Source organism: Castor canadensis, chromosome 16 (assembly GCF_047511655.1).
Source record: "Castor canadensis chromosome 16, mCasCan1.hap1v2, whole genome shotgun sequence".
NCBI lineage: Eukaryota > Metazoa > Chordata > Mammalia > Rodentia > Castoridae > Castor > Castor canadensis.
In genome coordinates, this window is record NC_133401.1 from 45,021,115 (window position 1) to 45,039,186 (window position 18,072).

The following is an 18,072-nucleotide window of genomic DNA, read 5'->3' on the forward strand; positions in this document are numbered from 1 at the left end:
AAATGATCTCCTCTCACCCCCCTCCACTGCCAGGGCATCAAAGTATCTATGCATTGTACCAGTAGCAGAGGATCCATCAGCAGCAATTTCACTTAAAATCCATCTTGGAGCATCTGCTCCTAATTATAAGCGAGGCTGGGCTTCATTAATACCACCACAACGAGTTCAACGGGCTCTTCAGAGAATGAGCTTTGGAAAGCACTCACAAGGCCAGGAGCAGATGTGAGAGGGGGCAATGATTCTGTTCCCAACTCAGGGTGAACTGAGGCTTCTCACATCTGTTTCCCTGGCAAAATCCAAGAGATCAGAGAACCAGCCCTCCCAGCAGAACTCTGAGGGTGGCGGGCCTCATTTGTGCACAGAATCAGTGCCTACACATATCTTAGCATGGCAGGTTTCCCATTCTTCCTTACCAAAAAACATTAACACCCACTGCTGGCAAGGGTACAGTAAAACACACATTCTTCCATTCTCGGGAAGGAATGGGTACAATGTGGTAGCAAACAACAGTGATTTTTTTAAATGTACTTGCCAGTATACCAGGTAGTTCTACTTCTGGGAATACATCAGAAAGAGAATTCTCAATTCAGGAAGAATCATATGCATCACAATATCCACCATGTAATTATTCAGAATAAGGTAAAAATAGAAACAACCAATTGCTCATCACCAGATACCTTGGTTTGGTATACTGTGGTACGTACATTCACTTAACTATATTTACCATTTAAATATCACATATGAAGACTAGTTCCATATTAAAATGTTTATGCTCTGTTGTTAAGCAAAGAAAAAGAGGGAGAGAATGTACCACATGGTATAAACAGCATGATATCAACTATGAGAATAAAAGCTTTGGCTTTAAAAAGTCCACTGGAAATGTTGGCAGGGTGGTCCAACTGGTAGAGCAACTGATTACCAAATGCAAGGCCCTGAGTTCAACCCCAGTATTGTCCAAAGAAAATATCCATCTGAAGCCCCCCCAAAAAGGGTTAACAGTGATTGCATATTGGAAAGAAGTAATTTCTCTTTTTCTGCATCTTCTGAATTCTCTTTGAGATGATCTCTTTTGAGGGGAGGATAGTACTAGGGTTTGAACTCAAGGCCTTGCATTTGCTAAGCAAGCACTCTACCACTTGAGCCACACTTTCAACTGGTTTTGCTTTAGTTTACTTTTCAGATACAGTCTCATGTCTTTGCCCAGAGTTGGCTTCAGACCATGATCCTCCTACTTCCACCTAGCTGAGATTACAGGCATGTACCACCACAGCCAATTAGTTTTGTGAAATAGGGTCTTTCTAACTTTTGCATGGGCTGGCCTCCTACCATGGTTTCCCATCTCCACCTCATATGGCTTAGGTTACAAGCATGCACCATCATGCCTTGCCTGAACTGTTTGAGAAAAGGACAATGTAAAGTCAAAAGAAAAATGGAAAAACCCTGGTTAGAGCATAAATGCCTCCTTTCTGTATTACCTTTGCCCCAGTTTATTTTTGTTTGTAACACTTAAAACCCCTGTTGTATCTTTGTGTATTGTTCCCACATGCAAGGACAAAAATTAAAAAGGGCAGGCAAGTGCCCAATACATAATAAATGATCAATACCTTTTTGTTGACTTGGGTGTAGGAGTTAGATGACAGATTTGTTATACTTTTTTTGGTTTGAGTTCTCCGTAAAACAAAAATGTTGCTATAGTGAGGTTTCATACACTAGTAATGATAGAATAATTGTCTCAATTATTGAGGAAAACACATCTCTTAAAGCTGAATGTTCTTAAAGCGGCCAGTGGATTTCACACTTAGGTACGTACTTGAGAACACAGGCTCACCAAAAGACATGCCCAAGAGAGTGCTGTTATGTAACAACCTGGCAATAACCCAAGTGCCCCTCCACAACAGAACAGGTCAATGGACTGTGGAAAATTTACACCACAGTGAGAAAGAACAAAAGAGAGCCATGCACGATGTATCACAAATGAAATGCTAAAAAAAAGAAGCAGACATAAAAAAGTTCATCCTAATGATTCCCTTTATGGAAGTATAAAAAGAAGCAAATTCATCTGTGGTATCAGATGTCACAGGAGCTGTCAGTGGGAGAGGGACAGGCAGTAACTGCAAGGAGCACAAGTTGGATTCTCGGACGCTCATAAAATTTGGTCTGTTGATCTGTTTGCCCGTTGTGTGAGTCTGTACATGTTGGGTGCCCTGTGATCTGTGTGTGCTGTACTCCCCAGCAATCCAGGGCTGCTAAGAACAAAGTAACTATGTCTTCATTCACTGCAGGCCTTGAACTAGAACCCTGAAAGGCTAACCTCATGATACTTCTGAATTTGTGCACACATCAATTTCTGCCTTGTCTAATACCTCTGCCTCAACTGCACAGACAGCACTCTCTTGTTGGCAGTACTGGGGTCCCTAGACTCGGGCAAAATGGCAGAGGCTGCCAATCTATGTCAGTAAGAGTCCAGGTGAGCTAAGGTGACTTGACCATAAGAGAGAGACAGAGATGAAGGTTTACTCAACTCCCCAGTAGAGATATAACCCAGAGTCACAAGCAAAGCAATGCCTCAGGAAGTCTTCCCTTTGTCTCAGACTGTAACCATGCTTTTTCTCTCTCTGTTAAATCCAAAATTCAGCACAGTGCCTGGAATACAGAAACCTGGCCATTGAATCTCTGTGACATGAATGCATGAACCAACCAACTCTGAATCACTGTACTCAGAACTGGTTTCTGGAAAGGTCCAGGATGACTATGGTAAGAGACAAAAGAAAATGTTCAAAAACATATATAAAGGTCTTTCTGAGGTAAGAATTTTTATGCTACCCACCCTGGCATATAAAACTCTCCAATTTCTCAAACACTAGTACCTGAACAATTCTTTTATCTTGACCATAAATAGCATTTTTTCTGAAAGTGATACAGCTCTCATTTGAGATGGTTAAGTAAAGGCTATAGGTCAGGACCCCAAGTCATGACAAGGCTAGCTGGCTCTAATAGAAAACAATGGTATAGCTTAATGAAAGGGTTGGACAACAACCGAACCCACAAAAGTCACAAGGGGGTCACCATGTCCAATGAATATGGAAAGACAAAGAAACTTCCCAGAAGCTTCTTAACAATGGGATGGTGGCAAGGCCCCAGCTAGCCACACAACAGACCTAACTATTTTCTCTTTTTTGGCAATAATTTTACCAAATTTTGATACCATAAATTAGTTATTAATTGGAGGAAATTGAACCAAGTAAAGTTTCAGAGTTGGTTCAGTGAGCAATAGGACAAGTTCAGAACAAGGAATACTACCAACTCTTGTTCATGTTCCTAAATTTTCTAAACTTTGATTAGTCTTTCTTTTTAGTGTTCTCTGATTTTTCCAAATAATCTGACCAATCAAACAAAATGATTTATTATACCAGGAAGAGAGCAGTAAGCAGTGTCATTGTGCATCTCACATCCTTCAGACCTTCTCTGTGAGTCCAGGTGCCAGTACCTGCATCTCTGTGCCTGAGGGCACACCTCCTAGAAGAGCAAACATCCTTTCCTTGTCTATTACATGCCCCTAAAACCCTTCAGTTTCAATGCCCTGTTCACCAAAACTAAAGCCAATGTCAGAGTTGATTTCCTTCAGTTCATCTGTGCAAAAAACATATCAATTCTGTTAAAGAAGACTCAAAACCAGAACAGTGTCAACTGCAATCAGGCCCTCTAGAGACAGGAAGATTTGCTGATCCCCCATCAGTTCTACTGTGCTCATCTGTGCAAGCATCCCTGTGTCCTAAGAGCCAAAGGTCAAGTGCTAGTCCACTCCAGGGAAACCTTGTGACAATGGCTGTTGCTCAGACCCATGCAGACACACACATTGAAAACAAGATCTTTCCACTGACATCAATAGCAGTCCTGTTGGCCTAAGGGAAAAATACCACCCTCATAATAATTTATCACAAGTTGTCCAAATAAAACGCTCATTTGGTCTAAAATTGTATTACTCGTCAGAGCTGATGGTGTTGGTTATTTGGAATGAATAGCAATTCTTCAGGGTTTTTCTAAAAGTATAATCTGAAAACTACTGCTTACTTCAAATACAGGTTCCTGAGTTCCACTCCCACCTATTGTCAATTGTGCTCTGGTCCAGCAAGCTGAAATCTGGATTTGAAACAAGTCCAACCTGTGACTTTTCAAGATTATAAAGATGCTGGTCTGAGAATGCTGGTCTAGCCCATCCCTCTGGATACTTTGTTTTTGTTTTGGCCATGACTGGTCATCTCAACTTAGCCTGGCCTCTCTTTTGACTGAGAGTTAGAGTGACCCAATCTACATGGAGAGACAGACGTGTGTGGCTGAAATACAAAGTACAGTCCTCTGCTATTGCAAATTTGTTTTCACCATGTTTCATTTGTACCAAGACTGCCTGGGACACCTGCACAGGTTCTGCTTCTCTGCCCAAAGCACAGGCACCCACAGACTATGCATAAATGCCTGCTCACCCACCACAAAAGCATGCTGGGGATATTGATGGTGCTCACTGAAGAGTGACGTGTCACAGATCACACAGGGAGAATCCAAAAAGTTACTACAAATAGTCATGTAAGATGACCTTCTTTCCTTCTCTACTGCACCAGTGAAAAAGCTCATTTTCAAGGATCAAATTGAGAGGGTCTCCTGAGGAACCTATTTTCATAGAACTGTAAGAAATGGAGCCCACTCAAGTTAATTTGGACATCAGTATAATCATTCCAGAAAAACCCCCAGTCTGTGAATGCATCTTTCCTCCTTCCTCAGAAGAAATGATTATCTAAATGTCTGCCACAGGGAGGACCCAGACCCAAGGATGTAACATGCACATCCCACACAGCAGCCCCCATGTGACACTGATCTGTGATCACTGCATACATGGTTCTGTCCCCCTCAACTGTGATCCCTAAGGGTGGGAATTTTACTTTTCCTCTTTAGCCTCAAAGTCTGACCCTCCCCCCACTCTGTTCTCTGCAATGGTAGAGGGAGAGAAAAGCAAGGAACACTCCCATGAATACTAGTCTCATTTTGAAATACAAACTTCATAAATCATTGCTCTGTCCAAGAAACTCTATGGTACCCTCATTTCAAAGTTACAGTGGGATTTTTCAGAACTCTAAATCCCAGAACACTTGCCATAGAAGAAAGGAGAAACTCACAGACTGAAGACAGTACAGAAGTAGGAAGTATGGGGGCAGGGAGTGGAAAGAAATAGTCACCCAGCAGAGAAGGCTGAAGACAGCACTTATAGGCACAAAGAGGTGAGAAATGAACAGGCAATCCTTCCAATTGCTTGGGCCATCTGAGTACCTTACTTTTCATAGTCGACTCATTCCCCAACCCCCAAAATATGTGTTAAATTGAAGCTGTGTAAAGCATGCTTTCTAAACACACCAGGAGAGAGCTTGCTACTTGAGGAAATTCTAAGGCAAACACACCTGATGGAAATGCTTCAAGGGCTTTCCCACTTCAGCCCTGCTCATCCCACAGCCTGGAACACAGTGACCTTCTCTCCTCTCCAGTTAGCTTAAAAATCTTGCTGGCTCAACCTCAGTACCTTTCCCAGGAAGTTGTTCCCCAGCCTAAACATTCATTAGCTCCTCCTCCCCATGACACAGCCTAAGGGCATCAGCACCTCCATCTCCGGCACTTTCCTCAACTGCATCTAAGTGACTGCTTTGTTGCTGTTTGACTTTTATACTAGACCATAAGCTCCAGGGCAGTATGAACTGTGTCTAGCTCCTGCACCCAGCACCTACACAAGGCCTGGTGCAGCTGGCATTTGAAAAACATTTTCACACCAATAAACCACCCTGCCCTGCACAAACTATTTGTTATTGTTTGGTGTTTTTTAAACCACAGTCAGCCTGCTTCAGGCTGTAGTGAATTATAGGACCTCTGACCATCTTTAATGAGCTGGAACTTCTCTTTTGAGAGAAGGAACACTATTCTAGCCAGTCCTATTAGTATTTTCCACTTGCTTCTAAAGCCAAATATGGAGCTTGGGCACTGCCTAGACACCAACAAGGAGCATCACTAGACCCTGTGGACACTGTCCCAAAGACATGATACCAACATCATGCAGAACCAAGACCCACTGTAGACATCTGATGTACAGAGGGTGCTGGGAAAGCCACAGTAACATATATGCTGGCTGGACCATTTGCCTCAGGACCCTGGGCCTCCCTACCCATAAAATCAGCCTGGAACCACACTACAGGACAAAATATGAGGTTTTCCCTCTTGAGATGGGCTGGGGGCAACTAGATGAGCGCTGAACACTGACAATAACACCAATTAGAACTTGCCACTTGAGGAAATCCTGGGGCAAACACACCTGATGGAAACACATCAAGGTTTCCAGTCAGTATAAGAGGACTCCCAGGATGCCTTGCACATAACTAGGATTTGGCACCAGTGGGCACAAAGCCCCTCTATGATGCTTCAGTGGGCACAAAGCCCCTCTATGATGCTTCAAGATGAGAACTTCCAAGTTGTGAGGGGCTCTGTGATTACAGGAGATGTAATAGGGAAGCCCATCATCTCTGCCAGGGGTTGCAACTGGCAAGTAAGAGAGCAGAGGCCATATGGAACCTCACCCCATCTTCGAGAGGCAAAGGATAAAGACAAGCACAAGGATCATGGAACAAATTTCCTCAATGTGTTTCTAAGACATGAAACAGAAAGCAGCATCTATGTCTTTGTGCCATCAGCTCACACTCATGAGACAGCCTCAGAAAACACACAAAGTGGCAGGTACACCAGCCAATGAAGACTGTAAGCACCAACTAGGCGCCATATAGTCGTTCAGTTCTCCCCAAGTCCCACAGCATCCGTTCATCATACCAGGTTTACAGATGAGGAGACTGTGAACCAAGCCTATCCTTGGCAGGATCAGACTGTGAACTCAGGTTAAGAGTGGCTCTTACCATGCCCCTACAAATGGGTCCTGCTCCAGCAGTTCTACCCATTCTCCGAAGGAGGTGGTACCTAGTCCACCCTGCAGCCTTATTTCTGTAATGCACATGATTCCCAAGTCAACCTGCTGCCTTACTTCTCCAGTGACATGATACACAAACCATCCTGCCGCCTTATTTCTTATAGATACAATACACCAACCACACCACCTCCTTATTTCTCCAAAGTCATCCTGCTGCCTTATTTCTCCAGTGATATGGTACACGAACCATCCTGCCACCTTATTTCTTGTGGACACAACACACTGATCACCCCACTTCCTTATTTTTCCAGTGATATGGTACACGAACCATCCTGCCGCCTTACTTCTTCTGGACACAGTACACAGACCACCCCACTTCCTTATTCCTCCAAAGCCACATGGACCATCTGGCTGCCTTTTTTCTCCAGAGGACACAATATTCAGACTACTCCCCTGCCTTATATCTCTGAAGACACTATGCAGACACCTTTTGGCTGGTTTTTCCAGCCAAAGAAATGAATTCTCAACCCTTTCTCCGACTGGGGTGTGATTCCGTTTCTTCTGCATCTCCTGAGTCAAGAGATTGCCTTCTCCTGCTCTGGCCCCAACATTGGCTTTTTCCCTTCCCAACTGAGGCCATTTTCATTTCTTTGGTCACTGTGTGGGCTCCACCACTCATGGAAACATCACCAATTTCTTTGCCTCAGGAGACACAAACCCTAGGCTTGGTTAGGACCTCTGTCAATGTCCCCACTTTACAGATGGGGAAGCTTGGGCTCCGGAAGGAGCTGGCACCAAGAAAGGGGTTTTGTATGCCATCCCTGGCTGACCCAGTGGAATGAGGACCAGGCGGAGGCTCAGAGGTCCAGGCCCAGGACCTCTGTGACCCAGAGCACAACATTGACCTTCTGCGGGCCTTTGTTTTCTTGAAAAATGAAAAATTCAAGAGAATCACCTTCTACTTGAGTCTGAGAGGTAATCGTATCAGGCAAACAAATTTCCAGAGAAGGAGGTCCAGGGATGTGGGGTCCACAGTGTCCTGCTTTTCTTTGCCCTGGGAACACAGGTGTGCAGAGGCCTAGGTCTGCATGTGCTAGAATGTGAGCGACTTCTCCTTCCTGGTCTTCTGTCTGCCTTGGGCTGTGCCCACCCTCCCCACGGGAAGCAGGTGCTGGTCATATTGGTTCTCTAGGGGTCTGTGGAGGGCACCCTGGTTAGCTTTTATACCTGTGCTTTTCCTGCCTTTGGAGACTGCTCCTTCTACCCACCTAGTAAATTAATGTTTGTTGAGCAATATAGGACTCAGTGCTGTGTTGAGTGCTGGGGACCCTGTGTGAGAAGCTGAGTTCCTTCCTTGGAATCTTGTCCTCCAACTAGAAAACAGACAAGTGTCGTAGCTCTTGCCTTACTCCCTACTGTATTCTCCTTGTGCCCATAGTTTCTGGGATACCTCACTGCCATCCCTTCCCTACCCCTTACCCAGATCCTAGGGTATAGGCAGAAAGCTGCAGCGAGAGACACAACCCCTTGCCACACCTGGACACCAGGTGATATCAAGGGTCTTTCCAGGTGTGAGCTGGCAGGCAAGTAGCCAAGGTCCTATAGACCTAGCAGTGGCCTAGGCCAAGCTGGGGCCTTGCTTCACTGGCTGGAGCCTGGGGCAGGGCAGGGCCAGGCCAGGAGGGCCTGGGGACACAGAGGGGACTGCTCCCCACCATGGTGCTATTCTGGGGCTTGGGCAGACACCTTCTGGCTCGTCTCTGGCAGCCCCAGTTCCAGCAGAGTTTACTCTGGTGTCCTCCTGATGGTGTCTCCCCCACTCTGGGAAGGAAGATGTGAGGATTTCTAATTTAAATGTGGGCTCTGTACACTGGAGGTGTATTTGGGGAAAAAAAAAAAAAGAGTGGCTCTTAGCCTAGACATGACTCAGCTTTGAAGAACTTTGCATGGGTTCAGAGACTGTGCCCAAATCTTGGGGGAGTTTGGTTTTCTGGTCAGGTTGCCCCTGCCTCTCAACAGCACTCCAACTGTTGCTATTTATCACCATTGTCATCATTACTAGTAGAATAAAGACACACATAGTCAAAGCCAGTATGACTCACTGGGGTCAGCCCTTGGCAATGAGCCCCTCACCCCCTGGGGAGTATGAAAATTTCTGATCTAGGAGAGTTCACTCATTCATTCACTCATTCAAATATTTCCAGCACTTCCAGCACTGAACGATATGGTAAAGGTCTGAGGACAGCAAGCTCTATAAAACAGTGGATCCTTAAAAGGAATTAAGTTGTAAGGTCCTGGGTGAGATATAGGGATCAGACCGACATAAATTTTTTCCTCTGTGCATCACACCTAAACTTTCCACCCATCAAAGACTAGCCTATTAGGCTCCTGAATGCTCTCCTTCCCAGGGGTTCACCCAAGAGATAGGCTTGGGATGCACTTTAAGTCCACAAAATGCTTCCTGACCATCTACTATGTGCAAAGCATGATAAAACCTAGGCTGGAATAGTTGGAAGCACCTAGTTATTACAGAAACTGAAATGTACACAACTCTAAATCAAAGAATGGGGCATAAAATGCTATAGGAGTTAATGTCAGGAAACTGAATAGCTTCTACTTATTCAGCATTTATTAACCAGACTGGGATAAGAGCCTCAAGTACATCAACCAGTTCACTCTTCATGCCATGCCAACTCTCTAAGGTTGGTCAACACAACAGACATCTATTGACATTTGCCACCAGGCATGCATTCTCTTAAGGATTTGCCCTTCTGCCACCCTTAAGCCATGAGACCCTGCAATCACTCAATGCTGAATCCCAGGTCCAGCTCTGAGCATGAAAAGCATCCCTGAACACTCTACCAATTTAACCAAAGTGAGTGAGTGAGGACTAGGTATCTAACACAGGAAAATCTGACAAATTTCAATTCTGGAAACTTTGTTAGCACTGTTGAAATGTAAGTCTCTATGATGATGAAAATTTGTAGTTGCCATGAGCCACTATACAGAACTAACAGGCCTGAGAACAAACACAACCCAGGGGAAATAAAGCCCAAAGATGGAGACGGGAGCGAGAATGACAGACACATATAAACCCAATTCCTAGGATGTTAACTTGAGCCCCTGAATCCAGACTTACCTAAAGCTAAGCTTATCTGTAGAATTTTCAGTTGCACAAGTTTGTTTGTTTTTTTTTTTTTTTCATTTCAGCCAGCTTGGACTAGATTTCAGTTATTTGCAATTTAGAGTCCTCATCAATAGAATACTACTATCCCCACTAAACAAATAAGGAGTCAAAGGCTCAGAGAGGATAAGCCAACTGAGTCTAAATTAACTTTGCAAGGTTTAGTTGGTCAGGGGAGCTACAAGGCAGTGTGCATTTGGGCCAGACGCCTGTGACGGGGCCAACCCATTGAATGGTTCAAAGCACGTCTTACATTTTCTCTCCATCCACCAACACAAATGTTGCCTGGCTATGGTCGCTTTCCCTCTCAGTGGGCTGATTTCTCATTTGCCCTCACACTGAGGGCACAGCCCCCTCTGCAGTCCTAGCTTTCTGTAGGGATCTGTAGTACTAAACTCTCCATCTTAGTACTGTCAGGGTAATTCATAAAAATGGTGCATCTTATAATTGATGGTGTCTTATACTAAACAAAATATACTTAAAAATGCTTGTTACCTTGGACAAGTGATCTAATCTCTTACAGGAAATTTCTTGTATGTAATTATCTCACCTGAAGAGATCAGACTAAGTATGAGTTTGGATGTGAGGGATTGGGAAATCCCAATGGAATGTGTAGTCTGCAGTCACCTCACCATAGGAAAGGTAAAGTAAGTTCTAAGTGTCAGAGTTGAGGTATTAGTTTGGTTTGAAATGCATTCTATTGCTTAAATAAGTGAATGATTTATTATAAAATATTTTATTACTAACATCACTTTGTCTCCTCAAGCAAGATAAAACAGTCAAGCTAATGATTAGGTCCCATTCCTCTAGGGAACTATTATAGGGCCCAATTATCCACTTGGAGCCACTTCTTGGCCTTGAACATAGCCTCATCAGCATGCAGGAGACTACTTAGCCTCCCAGCAATGCAGTCCAGCTAAGTCTTGCCGGGCAGGGCTAGGAAGACCCAGGAACTCAGCCTGGGAAGCTAAACAAGGGCAAGAGGCTCTACCACACCTGCCAAGCAAGACCTAGCTTTTCCCTGGCAAGAGCAAACTAAACGGAAGGACAGAGAGGACAAGAATGCTCTTAGACCTGTCAACTTTTAAACAGTCCTTTTGTAATGATCCCTGTGAAATAATTATTTCCATCAGTGGTCATCTGGTACAGGGATTTAAGAGAGTGGGTTCATTAAAGAGAGTTAGGATCACAGACTCATTTAAGTCTCCTTGAACCTGTTTAATCAAAATGATTTTCTGCTACTTTCCATTACAAGCTGAGTTTCTGTGGTGTCAGATTAATGACTGATCCACTAAACCATACCACCTCTCTTGTCACCAGCCCACCAACTGAGCCAGCCCCTGTTCTATCAATAAGCCGCACTTGTCCTTGAAACTCATTAGAGCTGAGATGTTAAGATCAAATGAGCAGGTCAGATGCTAGCTGCCACCCCAGTTCTGCTAGAGACCACCATGCCCCACAGAGTATGTGCCAGAAAGAGAAAAGAACACAGGCAGGTCTTTGCGCTCTCATTAGAATTACAAACCCAGGTCACTCCGGAGTAAGATAAATGCCAGCCAAGGCAACACTTCTGATTCTTCAGGCCTCCTCAAGGTAATTATCCTAGAGTTAAATGTCAGGGCTAGTTTCATGTGTGCACAAGAAAGAAAATGTCATGTTTAGTGTAAGCAACAATATTATCTTAATCAAATCAGAACCTCATTATTACAAGATAAGGCCTGACATGATCCCCATAATAAACTGTGAGAAACCTGGCTTCACACTCCACTGTGTCTTATCCTAAGGTTCTTTGCTGATTGCCCTCAGACATGAGGTAGAAAAGATTTGGAGGCTCACACCCAACAACCATTCAGCCCCTGGCTGGTTACAGTGCCCAGGCTTAAACCTCCCAGGAAATAGGGAATGATATTAATAGCACTTCTTTCATAGGACATTTATAAATATTAAATGAGATAATATATGAAAAGTACCTTAAACAATGCTGTCTCACTGAGTGCTCTAGAAATGTTGGCTATTATCTATTTCTGCAATGTTATAATCTTTTAATTACAACCAGCATGTATTATCTTTATAAGAAAAAAAATATTTTTTTAAAGAACCCTGAATAAGAAAGAAATATGTGATGATGTAAGTTAACAGCAGACAAGAGGTTACCATAGGGAAGAGATTCTATCCATCTCATTCACCTTTGTATCCCAGAGCTAGGACTTGGTAGGCAGTCAATGTTTGTTGGAATGAATGAACGTAAGATTGAACACAGGAAATTTATCTTACAATAATGGTTGAGGAAAGCCAAAGCCAAATCATCTTTGTGGCATCTTGACCTCTCAACTTCAATGTTAGAAGAGGTAAATGCAGACAACTTGCATTCTGCATCTTCTCCTCCTTGACATTCTACTTATGTAAAAGTCCAGGCTTCCCTCTGCCAAAATAGCCCAATTGCAAGTCTTTATAAAAGAATAATGACCAAACTATCAGAACACAAATGCATTTAGGAACAATTATCTGAATGTTCTTTGATTTCTTCTGGAGCCATAATGCCAGGCAAGAAGCCATGAAGTAGTTCTGAAGGTTTTACTTCTTGAGAGGTGATAGTGATAGTGTTTGTCTAGAGGAATAAGACATTTCAAAAAGGTAAGTAGAGGCTCTCAGGCCATCTCTGGCAATGTCACAGCACACCCAACAGTCAAGGGAGCACAGAGCACACATCTCACCATCATACCCCTTCAAAGTTGGCCCAGTAACAATGGGTGAAGGTATCCAAGTCAACAAAAATGCATCAAACATTTACTATGTGTCAGGCCCTAAGTTTTCAGTTGCCCAAGATCAAAATCATTTCTAAATCTCTCTCCTCCAAATCCAATGAAGGAAAAAGTTGGGAGGAATACAAGAACTTTTTTTTTACAATAAGTTTCAAAAACTGACAAGTATCTTTACAGTAATCTTAGGACACAGGCTTTCAAAGTTACCAGAGGCATCAAAAAAAAAAAAAGCAAAGAACCTGGGGTTTTGCCAACCTGGCTCAGTGAAAATGGTCAATCTGGTGGAGCAACTGTAACTCTAGCTGGGCATTTCTATTGTCCACAGAGCACCCGGCCTCTAGAAAATGTAGCTTTCTACTCCCTGGTCCCAGGGGACCAGGGCTTTGTAGTTACTCCCAGCAAATGAACCAGCTGAAGATACTTGGATTTGCCCTAAAAGAGCATCTGGTCTGAGTTCACAGCACTTTAAAGATGTTAATGGCATTAAATTTTGTCTGAGCCACTGCTGACATCAGAAGACTCTAATGAAGCATATAAAATGGTTGATGATTGATGGTGTTTAATTTTTTAATGGTGTGCTGGATCAAATCATTATTTTGTACAAAGTAAAAATATTAGTTGGACACCTAAAACTGCTCCAGAAACAAAAAGCAATGCACTTGAACATAGAAGCTTTTCTCTTTGTTTTTTGTTTGTTTGTTTGTTTTGGGGTGTTTTTGTTTTTGTTTTGTTGTCTTTGAACTCAGGACCTCACACTTGCTAGTTAGGTGCTGTTACCACTTGAGCCACTCCACCAGCCTGAAGCTTTTCTCTTTGTATTGTTAAGCCTGGAACTTTTTAAAATACAATATCTAAGGCAGTATTTCCTAAACATCATAAGAACTGCCTGGTATTTTGGTTTAAAATATGGACCCCCACACTCACTCCAGAAATATGGAGTCAAAATTGTCAGAGGAGTAGTCTGGAAGCAGTAATTTAACTAGTAACCCAGATGGATTTTATCATCAGTACCAGCCAAAAAGAAGAAATAAGAAGTACCAATTTTTAAAAATTTAAAGCTAAATGGGAATTAGGAATTCCACACTTATGACACACTGAAAATTCAAACCATGAGCAGGCATGCAAGGATGCAGAGAGTCCCAGAACCCAAAGACCCAGCAGGCACAGTGTTTTCCATCTCACCCATCATCGCAAGAACCAAGTCACCTGCAAAGGTGACCCATGGCCTATATGTGTCCTGCTCTAGCAGAGTTTTAGCACATGCCCTGCTCCTCAACTCTATCTAAAATGGGATGATTTTTTTAAAAAATGAAAAAAAAAAAAAAGAAAACAAAAAAGTGAAATTGTTCCCCCTAGGTGAATCTATGAATCAAAGCGTCACAGTTGTGCCATCTTTTTCAGTCATAGACAAAGGTTGCCAGTGCAGAGCTCCTCAGATCTGAGCAGAATCAAGGAGAGTTACCAGAATACCAGGGACACAGTGAGGTGTGGCCAGAATCTCATTGGGGTGAGATACATAGGGCATATTTGCTGCAAAATACACCCAAATAACTGTGGAAGTTCCATGGAAGTATTTGAAAGTCTATTTTTTCAAAAGTAGCCCACAGTTGACTAGGGGAGGGGGGAGAGAGATAAGCAAGATTCTACTCAAGGCTGACGGCACATCTTCTCTGTGGAAGGTGACCAGAGAGGGTGCTCTTTAGAAAGCACAAGGAAACAGCTGGCACTGGTTCTGTCCCAGACCTTCACACTGCAAGGACTGGGGACATTGAGAATAGAACTATAAAAAACCCAGTGGAGAAGAATGGATGACTCCCACTCATCTTTCACCTCGAAGAGCCTAGAAACTATGCGCTACTACAAAAGCAAGGGGCTCTGTGGTATGTATGGATCAAGTTACCAGGTTTTTTTAAATATATGTGAAATTTTTAATTTAACTCCTAAAACTGCTCCAGAAGCAGAACAGCAATGCATTTGAACATAAGAGCTTGCCTTTATTTTGTTGGTAAGCCTTGGACATTTTTATAATATTTAAGGTATCTCAGAAACAGGAATTCCTAATGTTAAGTGCCATAAAATTAACACTTCCAAGTCCCCTGGAAGGGCATGGCCCCAGTCATCAGGCACAGTCTTTGAAGGAGCTGGCAGCAGCTTCCACTGCACAGAGGGGTGCCATCTGCTGGAATGAGTATGCCAAGTGCTTCTTGCCCCCACATCTTCTGGGGGCACACCTGGGGAGTGGCAGCCAGTTCTAGGGGCAGAAGCAGGCAGCGCAGGTGCTTCTGGTTGTCCAGGATTAAGTTTCTCCCCTCCCAGGCTCTTTTCATAGCAGGGACCAAGTGCATGGACACCTGCTACCTTTCCCCTTACCCTAAAGACTCTAAGGGTGGAAATGACCACCTTCTTCCCCAACATTTTATCAGGCCCATTGATATGGTGTCCCCCTAGACCTCCTCTCATGACTGCCACACCTGACTCCCTAATAAATGAGCTGGGCTCACCCCCAAAACTAACCTCTTCAGTAGGGATTTTTCTGACACACCCTAGGGATGGTCCCAGTCACTGCTGCCCCAGGGAGCTTCTCTCCAGGGTTTGGCAAAGCCAATCATCTCGCCAACAGGAGCGCTCAGAAGCTTAGCTAGCCTCTTTTCCCCATCGCTGCTCACAGTTCCGCAATATTTCAGTGCGATTACCTGTCCCAGTCCTGCAAATACACACACCTGGACCACAGGTAACAGGCAAGAGCATCAAGCCTTGGAAGTTCTCTTTAAAGTTCCTCTCAGACCAGAAACATGGCTTCCGAGGGAGGTCTGCACCTGGCCGCCTCCCCACCCACTTACAGGTGCCCCTCTCCAAGATCCCACATCCCTCTGCCCCGCAGGGCCGCGCCAGCGGTACTCACGTCTCGGAAGCGGTTCCAGTACTTGTCGCGGTCATACTGGGAGACGGTGCTGAGCCACTGGTCATTGTCTAGGAAATTGCCCTTGTTCAGGCCCGCGCCGCGGGCGAGCGCGTCCAGGTGCCGGCTCTCGACTTGGAGGAAGCACCACGCCACGGCGGCCGCCGCCAGCACCGCGATCGCCTGCATCTGCGGGGCAGGGGCGCACGGGCCGTGAGCCGGGAGCGCAGGGCGACCTCCGGCCCCTCGCCAGCCAGTCGCCTGGCACCAGGCGTCTGGGCGCCTCGGGGCCCAGACCCCGTTTATAGGGATGGGGGGGTCGGATCACAGAGGGGACGGGGTCGCCCCTTACACACCTGGGCGCTCCACGAAGATCTGGGGACCTAGAGACCCCTGGTTTATGGAGACTCCGCTACAGATGCCGAGGCTAGACCACAAATTCAGGGCTGCTGTCAAACTATAGCGGACCCCTCTCAGCTGTTCCCCGGGTGCCCCACAAGCAGAGGCTGTCAGTTCCCCTCCCCAAAACCGGCAGCTCTGGATCCCCAAGCAGCTCTTGCACAGAAGGTGCCCACAGCTTTGGGGCAGGCAGGGGGAGAACTAGGCTCCGAGCAGCAGCCCAGGCTCTGGCAAAATAGGGGGGCGCCTCCCCCCCCGGCAATCCCGGGCCTCCTATTCCTAGCTAAAGCAAAGGTCTCCCCTTGTCTGCCCCGCTGCTTTGGCCACCTGCCAACCCCCCAGGTGGCCGCGCGGAGGTTCCAACTATGCCAAGTTGGGGCGCAGGGTTCAGCAGGGCTCGTACCTTGGGGGCCAGCCTGGGTCCCCACGTCCGAGTTGCTTGAGTTCCTTGTGGCGCTGTCGCCGAGAAGGCTGGAGGCCGGCTGGTTCCCCTGCGCACCTGCCACCCACCGCCGCCGCCACCGCGCGTCCGGCTGCTTTGTGAGCCCGCAGCGCTCTGGCTGCGCTCGCTCCCCGGCTCGGGCACGGCGTCCGCGGGCGGAGGAGCCCGTGCGCACAGCCGAGGCTTCTGTCTCCCCCTGGCGGCCGCGCGCTGCTGTGCGGCCCGCGCGGGACAGCCGCGACATCGGATCACAGTTCAGTGCAGGGCTGACCCTGGTTTCGAGCTGAGGAACTGTGGGCATAAAACCAAGAAGCCGCCAGCGTTGAGGCACTCTCAAAACGAAAGTCGTTGGACTACCTGGCGAAGAATCACCTTAATAGAGATTGGAGAGAGCTTCTTAAAAATGGGGATTCCTGGCCTAAGGCCCCCAACTTGGGTACAGACCCCAGTGGACATGGGCTCCCTCCCTCACTGGGCTCACATTCGCCTGTGGCAATGTCCACCCCAACTGGAGCCTCACCAGTGCACTCACAATCTTACTCAGAAAGACTCCTGCTGACTCTGGACTATGCCAGAAGCCCCACCCCAGGCAACCCTTTCTTTGAGAACACAATGCTTACCTGGATGCAAGCTCACTGCACTGGAAGTCACTTATATCATGCATGTGTGTCCTTTCCATGGGTGAAGGATCTGTGATGGGAAAGGCTGTTCATCTTGCTCAAGGCTTCTCCCCAGTGTCAAGGGTATAAATTCCTGACACACAGCAAGCCCTCAAATAATCTCTGCTGAATGAGTGAATGAATGTACCCCAACTAAGTCTGAATCACATTTCTCAACCAACATGCCAACAGTAACGTGTGATGTGGTCAGTTCTGAGTTGTGTTGCAAACATTTGGCAGTGGAATAGTTTCGGGTGTGTAATTTAAGTTAGATTATGATTTTTCTTAAAAACATCAGCCCAGTCAAAGGTGTCCCAGCATTACTCTGACTGATGGGCATTTGATAATCTTTCTTAAGAGGAAAAGAAAGGAGTCATGTCACAGCTACCTTGTTGGGCACCATGCCAGGGTTTATTCTATCATGGGAATGTTTCGGTGTTCAGTGTCAGGTCCTGGATGTATCGGAGGGGGAGAGGGGATTACCAATGATGGAGAGACTATTTATTATGCTCATAGAAATCCAGGCAAGCAGCACTTCTCCATATCTCTGCCCAGTCTGACAGCGAAACTTCTCCAAAGAGTCATCCCCAGGTGTCAGCTTTGCCTCCTCATCTCCAATTCATTCCTCAACCCACTCTACTCTGCCTGTCAGCCTGGCTAACTGAAATGACGTGTCACATCAGCAATCTCCTCCCAGCCACCCCTGAGCCCCCATGACTTGGCCCTGAACAGTTTCTATGGCACCAGCAGCCCCCCTCCCCAGCTTTCCTGCCCTAAC

General features: G+C 45.6%; 1 protein-coding gene across 1 annotated transcript in view; it reads right to left on the reverse strand.

Annotated features, from left to right (window-relative positions):
• Positions 1-16,763, reverse strand: part of Spock1 (SPARC (osteonectin), cwcv and kazal like domains proteoglycan 1) — a 490,594-nt gene extending 473,831 nt beyond the window's left edge. The window contains exons 1-2 of the mRNA XM_074058856.1: positions 16,597-16,763; positions 15,798-15,983 (exon numbers count right to left, since the gene is read on the reverse strand). Of these exons, the coding sequence (XP_073914957.1) occupies positions 15,798-15,983 (186 nt within the window). The 5' untranslated portion in view covers positions 16,597-16,763. The remainder of the gene's footprint in view (positions 1-15,797; positions 15,984-16,596) is intronic.
• Positions 16,764-18,072: the final 1,309 nt, after the last annotated feature.